This window comes from Nothobranchius furzeri, chromosome 5 (assembly GCF_043380555.1).
Source record: "Nothobranchius furzeri strain GRZ-AD chromosome 5, NfurGRZ-RIMD1, whole genome shotgun sequence".
NCBI classification, from domain to species: Eukaryota; Metazoa; Chordata; class Actinopteri; order Cyprinodontiformes; family Nothobranchiidae; genus Nothobranchius; species Nothobranchius furzeri.
In genome coordinates this window covers 53,153,498-53,160,823 of record NC_091745.1, presented here as the reverse complement: position 1 = coordinate 53,160,823, position 7,326 = coordinate 53,153,498, and the positions used below count along the sequence as shown (strand labels likewise).

Below are 7,326 nucleotides of genomic sequence, written 5' to 3'. Positions count from 1 at the left end.
AACCAGAACTTCTAAATGAATAAAAATAACAAACAAAAATTAAATAAAAAAGGAATCTCACTCCCTGTTAGAAAATGTTGCACCAAAAACAATAAAAAAAGACCCAAAACAATAAATACAATGGCCTATCCATTGTCAACAGCCAAAACTGCACTTCAATAAGGATGGAAAAATTATTGAGATGGGCATGTGACGTGTCAAGGGGTCTTTACATAACACCCCCCACCCCAAATCTGCACAAGCCTGCTGTGTCCCCCCCACTTCTGAAATCAAAATTTCGTCCCTGGGCTTTGATGCCATGGCAAATTCTGGCGTGACGCCATGACCTTACGATTGACTGCAACTTCCATAAACAGCCTCGGATCTGCCCAAGACTGAACATGGCAATCAACAATCATGCCCTTTAGCCAACGAGGCACAAACGGTTGGTGAACTTTGTATAATATCACCACAGCGCCCCCTACATACCTTTAAAACTGTAATAACCCCTGCAGACGAGGTTGCAACTGCACCAAACTTGCTATGTGTCATCAAACAAAGGCACCCAACACAATCCTGTGGTCATTGGTTGATATATCTTTAGCTCCGCCCCCTAACAGATATTAGGCCCTGAATAACACATGCATAATGCAATTCACACCAAACTGCACACAAATAATTGTTGTCAACTTACAAACTGCTCCATGGGATATTTTCCCAAATTTGGGACAGCACCCCCTAGAGACAATAAAACCTTTGTAACTTCTGCAAAAAAGCTCTAAACTATATCAAACATGATGGGAGTCATCACGCAACTGCAATCAACATATGTATGTGCTCCCTTGTTCAAATCACTTTAGCTCCGCCCACTTACAGCCTTTTGGCTCTAGATGACACATGCAACATTTGATTGATGCCAAATTAACAGAAAACCATCTTTGATGACCAAAGACGACCTCTATGGGATTTAGTTGTAAGTGGTCACAGTGCCCCTAGATAGGTTCAAACTTTATTAACTTCTAAAGACAAGGTCAGAGTGGCATTAAACTTGGCTTGTGTCATCACATGACCATGCCAAACACATTGATGTGGTTGTTGGTTCAAACCCTTTTAGCTCCACCCCCTTTCGGTTCTCTGGCTCTAGATAACACACACAATGTCTGATTAATGCCAAAATAACAGAAAACCATCTTTGTCAACCAAAGCTGACCTCAATAGGATTTTTCTGTAGTTGGTCACAGCACCCTCTACATAACTTTAACCTTCAATAACTTCAAAAAAACATGGTCAGAATAGCATTAAAGTTGGTCTGTGTCATCACACCACCAGTGTGGTAAAGATAGAGTAGCCTATCCCCTAGTGGTGAGATGTGTAATTTAATGGTGGGCTCAGAGGAGATGCTGAGTCAGGGTGAGGTGCAGACGAGGAGACCGTTCGCGGTGTCTGAGGTCGCGGGGGTCGACGTTTCTGTTCAGCGGACGTGCCCGGGTGCCCCGGGCTGCCGGCCGGGCCGGAGCGGCGCGGAGCTGCAAGGGCCAAACGACGCTGCTTGCAGCTTTAATTCTTCTTTGCTGCCTGAATCCTCCAGCCACTTTATTGGACAGCGTTCTTGCCTCGAGGCTCTGTCGTGGTTCACAATTTTCCTCCCGTGTTGTAAAACAATTCTCACATGAACACTGCAAGACTGAGAGGTAGCTAAGACCATTCCACATGTCTCTAGAGGCTGACTCTTAAAGCGATACCAGGAAAATGGGTGTATGGGTGTGTGCGTGAGTCCATACTTCGCCTGATCCTAATGCTGGACTTCAGAGGAGCGAGCGGCCTTCAGCCAAAGCTAAAGCATTCCTTTTCCATTTGGGAACGCTTGTTAAAGGCCAACTAGAAACACATGAACTTATCATTTCAGCAGAACCAGAGAGAACAGCCCACACACACATATGGCAGAAGATCCTGGATCTGTCAATCATTCCTATAACAGATCAGATTAATGAGCTGCAAAGGAGCTTATGTGCAGTGATGTTCTTATCATGTCTGCTATTTATAGACCTCTGTCACTGAGCGAGTCTCTACTTATTGTGTGTTTTCTTCTCCATATCCAAGGTGCTGTGTGACAGTCAGTTCTGTTGTGGTGAGGTTAGTTCTGACCTGAGAACTGGTTGGACCTGGTGCACAACCAGTTCTGTATGGATGATCGTCACTGAAGGGCTGGTGGTCTCTGCTGAAAAGAGGATTTGATGAAGATGATTCAGAGGCATTCAAGTTTTTACTTTTGTTATTTTCATTTGACAGCGGGCCTTGTCAGGATGGCCCACTGATTGGACCTGTTGGTCCCTGCAGGCCATGAAGATGATGTACTTCACTCAGCGATGAAGAAGATGACCAGCATGAAAGCCCCCAAACTGCCATACACCCCCCCCCCCCCACACACACACACACACACACTCACTCACCACCCCAGGCGCATTCACAAGTCTTTAAAATATCTCTAACTAATTTAGATTTAAAGATGAATTACCAGAGACAGATGAAAGTTTTTCTCATTTTTTTATTGAAGGAAACATCTTCAGCCATTTGACCCATACAGGTAGGACACGTAACATAATATAGCCAAAAACAACAGAAGCCTTTGAGAACATTTCCTTTGAAGCCCAATCACAGATTCAAAAGCACTGACATCTGCAGTGTCTGAAACATTTATAAAAATAACAATCATAGAAAATATACATACGTGTCCAGGATTGGTTTTCAAAGTGTGATTTGTAAAAGTCTGCATGAGCAGAAACACAAACTCCAGACACAACGTGTACAGGACAGTGCAGTAACCCACAACTGGTAGGCACGATCACGACGCGACAGGCGGACTGGAGCGAGCTAGTCAGCTGTCAGGACTTCACTGAGTACAGATTTACATACACAGCCTTGGCATGGCAGTCATCAACAGGAAACAGCTGATCAGAGCAGTGGTCGTTACTAATAAGTGAAACACAACAAGTAAGTGTTTCAACAGTGAACTGCTCTTGTTGATGCTGTTCATGGGGCCAAACCTGCACCATTATGCTTATAAACACCTATTTTTTATTTTCTGCCATCTGGAAAAGCTGCAGTTTACTGTGTGTGTTGAAGCTATAAATATTTAAATGTATATACATGCAGTTCTTCAGAATGCATGTGGGATAAATCCATGAAAAAAAAAACATTGATGAGCACCAAGGAAGCCACCGAACTAAAGAAACACAAGTCACAATGGGAAATCTCCTGTGGCTGGTGTGTTTATGTCATATTCTTCAGTTTCTGCACTTAGTTTCAACATTCAGGATTAAAACAGAGCAAAAGCTGATCCCAGTCACCCCCACCCACTCCCAAATAAAAGATACAAGCTGCTGGTGCAACCTCCACAGAGACATCATCTAAAGTAAGGTAGCCCTAGAGATAAACCCCGTCACCAGCTGCACCCATCTCTCCAGACTGATCACTCCCCCCTGTGGCTTCCAACCACTTTGCCTCTTCTCTCTGATTTTCTCTACCTCCATTACACTTTCTCTCTTTTTCTTTGTTATCAGTGCAGCCTCTATATCAGCAAATGGCCTCACTAAAATTTTGTGCCAGAGTCACTAAAGCATTCCTCCAGACTGGGAAAAAAAAGAGTAAAACAAAAGCGCTGAGCAGCAGTTGAGGAATTCCCTGCAAGGGTGTTACAGCAAACAGTATCTTATCATCTGAGGTGTCTCTGCAAACATCCACCTTTAGGATGAAGGTCAGGGGACCAGTTGGACTGATCTTGTTTGAGAACGCAAAAGCATTGCTGTACAAAATATACAGAAGACGTTGTGTTTAGTTTATTTGTTGCTGATGATTTGATCCCCCACCTGCTGTGACGTAATACTCAAACGTGGTATTACTTAGTGAGGTTAAGAGTTTGATGCTCAAATATTGACACGATTAATGTAAACGTTGCAGAAAACCTACCAACTGCACACTCGGCTGCTACTCAAACACCAGTGTGGTGTTTTGTTTCATGCCAACACCAGTCAAACATGTTTTTCAATTATACATTCATGGAAACATGGGGTTGCTACTGGTTAAAGTGGGGGTCACATGGTCTGCTTGCTGTTTTCACTGCCTGCTAAAGGGCAGTAGGCACTTAGAAATTCACATAAGCACACATATACAAATAGACTTTATGGTAGCTTCATATTCTGCACATTTTTTTAATTCTCCCATCAAAAAATGGGTTTTATTGTAAGAAAACAACATCTTTGGTCTGTAAACAACCAGCATTATATGCACGTGCATGATGCCAGGTTGTTACCCAAATGAGTTTAATGGCAACTCGTCTCGGTTCGGCTGATGCAAAACAGAATGCAGGGTGCTCATTCAGGAGCTTACCTTTAATTTTATCCAATGTGTGTGTGTGTGTGTGTGTGTGTGTGTGTGTGTGTGTGTGTGTGTGTGTGTGTGTGTGTGTGTGTGTGTGTGTGTGTGTGTGTGCATGCGTGTGTGCATGCGTGCGTGAGTTCATGGGCACTGAACTGTGCTGGAGTAGCTGTCAGTTTCGAGACACTGATGCAGCCGTTCTGTCTGCAGCGAAACACGTTGCCTAATTAGTTTGTGACAGGTCCAATCAGTGTCGCTGACAGTTCCGCTGCTCACATTCAGCACAAGCTCACGCTTCCCCTAATTAGTGTTTTCCAAGCCGCTCTGGCCTCAGGCTCAGGTGAGGTTGGTGTTGGGAAAAATGTGTCAGTTTCACATTAAAACTCACCCCTAAAATTAAGGCCGGCTGTTCTGGGCCGATCATTCATACTCAACGTATGAACTAAAACAGAAGCTTTGATGCAAAACATTAACCTGTCCCTGTTCTGTCGGCTGCAATGCACTGGGCAGATTTCAGGGCACAACTTTAACGTTCACTCCTGTTTAAGGACATCAGACCTCCTTCCTCCTTGCATGACGGTGAACTCAGTTGCACGGCAGCCATGTGGAGTAGGTAGGCTGTTGGCAAGCAAACACAGGCTGCACCTGTGCTATGTAGTAGTTACTGAAGTTGCCATCAGCCACATAAGGAGCCGGCTGGTAGTAGCACGTAACATTAGCCACGTTGGGAATGACGTTCTGCTCTGCAAGTACTCTCACCGCCAACATGGCTATGAGCCCTAAGGTCTGTCTTCTCTCGTGTCCCATCAGACACACGGTGCTCTCATTCACAACTCCATGGAGGGTCATCAGATAGTCGTACTTGCGGTCCTCCAGGCCAACAAAGTGGTTTTGAAGGTAGGACTCAAGCTTGCGTTGCTGCTCACCGATATCAGGGAAGTCAATGAAGAACCTCGAGCACATGTAGCGCTGCAAGGACTTCATCTCTGTCTCTGACGCGGGCCGGAAGCCCCTCACCTGCAGGTGACAGTACTTCAGGAGGCCCCCACCTCGGATCTCCTCCGGGTTCCTGGTGCAGATGATCTTGTGACGTAGGTGGTCCAGAGCCTCGCTGAAGTCCCCGTACACACTCTCGCCCACAATGGTGGGGTGGAAGGTCTCAGCCATGGGGTTCTCTGAGCACTCGTAAAACAGCAGCAGGGAATCCAGTTTGATCTGGAAGGAGTCCACACTGAACTCAAACTGCCTCCGAAGGGAGTCCACGAACTTCAGCTCCACGTTCTTCCCTCGGTTGTTGGAGAGGGAGATGAGACTCCAGCGGTCCGAGTCATTACACACCTTCACCATCTTCTGCACATAGGCTTCCTGTGTGTGTGTGTGTGTGTGTGTGTGTGTGTGTGTGTGTGTGTGTGTGTGTGTGTGTGTGTGTGTGTAAGAAAAAAAGAGGGAGAGAAATCCAATATTAGTGTTATACAATTACGCTGATGCCATTGAAAGTGCAATCACTAATCAAGTAAACCTGAAATGTATTTGTTCATTTACTCTTTTCCATGTGACTATATATATATATATATATATATATATATATATATATATATATATATATATATATATATATATATATATATATATATATATATATGTAGAATCCTTGTAGTGACAGCAGAAAGTTCTGGTCCCAATATGGCTGAGCCTAAAATTGTCTGTCTTCAAAGCCACAGAAAATGATAAACTAATCTAATCTTAGGTCCAGTTGGCACAAAGTAAATCTCATCACCAATCAAGACTGGAGCGTAACTTGTGTGTACCTTCAACGTTAGAGGGGATATTTTCTCTTTATTCACACAGTCGGGTAAAAAATCCAGGAGGCAGTCCAGGACTATGTCCTTCACAGTCTGGAACTCGCTTTCTCCTTTCAAATCTGCGCAGAAAATCAGGTCCAGGTCCTTGTAGCCCAGCCCGCTGTACTCGTGCAGGATGTGGCTGGCCGCAGAACCGTTTAACCGGACGTCCCGAACATGGATCTGCTTCTCCTCCAATCGAGTCCGCACCACTTTAACGATCTGCCGTGGCTGCATTTCCAGAGTGGGAAAGTTTCCCCGGCCGTGGATCGGAATGGTCTCCGTCAGGATGGCGTCCAGCCGCTGCACTTGCTCCCAGCTGAGGACGCTGGCGCTGCTGCTGTCAGTGTCAGACACACAGCTGGCGCCTGAGCTGCTATCGTCCTCTGACATGGTGCACAAAAATCCTCAGCGGTTTGGAGAAAACTGGAGTTTTTCGAAGAAGATAAATGGGCAATAAATGAACGTTTGCGTCTTTACGCACGAGTTCCAGGTGGGGGCAACTTCATCTGCATGGGACTCTAGGTATTTTAAATAATCTGAAGTGAAGACGAGCTTCTAAAACTATACTTAAAAATATTAAAGACTTAGAGGCTAACTCTAACCGCCGCTGAGAGGGTTTCAGTGTGCGCAATGAGCCTTTAATTAGAGATCCAGCAGAGCCTAGGAGCCTCGGCGGAGTTGCAAATCAGACTGGAGGAGGAAGACCGAGCTCTAACTTTCCTCTCTTCTCTCTTGAGCCTCAGAAACTTTCGCCCATCAATGAGTCCGAGCGCCGCGCACCACAGTCTTTGAAGGTCGGTGATGATCCAGGAGGGGGGTTTGCTTTTCCGGCTGTGACTCCATCGCCCAAAGGCACGCCTATGATTTCACGAATTTGCATGAATATGCTGCTCCTCAAGTCGCTTTTTGGCACCGTGCTCCATCCGACGGTCAGCCCTTCAGATGATTGTGGATTTTTACGCACAGCTCCTACATCGTTTCAGTTTACAGCTGAAAATAAAATTCCTTTAACACAACTTGAGTCCGCTGTCGGCGCCACAACCCGCTTAGTTCAACATTTTTCCCTCAGCTGTGGAAAACTTAACCGTTCCCAGACAACTAGACGCGCAGCAGCGTTCTGTTCGGTCTG

General features: G+C 45.4%; 1 protein-coding gene across 1 annotated transcript; it reads right to left on the bottom strand.

The window, feature by feature from the left end:
- Positions 1 to 4,724: 4,724 nt before the first annotated feature.
- On the bottom strand, positions 4,725 to 6,806 carry tent5aa (terminal nucleotidyltransferase 5Aa). The gene is made up of 2 exons (XM_015949377.3): positions 6,162 to 6,806; positions 4,725 to 5,718 (listed from the first exon to the last, which is right to left on the bottom strand). The coding sequence occupies exons 1-2, from the start codon at positions 6,585 to 6,587 to the stop codon at positions 4,939 to 4,941; spliced, it is 1,206 nt and encodes a 401-aa protein (XP_015804863.1). The 5' UTR covers positions 6,588 to 6,806; the 3' UTR covers positions 4,725 to 4,938.
- Positions 6,807 to 7,326: the final 520 nt, after the last annotated feature.

Coding starts and splice junctions, on each gene's coding strand:
- tent5aa (XM_015949377.3), bottom strand. CDS start 6,587: ATGTCAGAGGACGATAGCAGCTCAGGCGCCAGCTGTGTGTCTGACACT. Junction 5,719..6,161: donor TATCCCCTCTAACGTTGAAG/GTACACACAAGT, acceptor ACACACACACAG/GAAGCCTATGTGCAGAAGAT.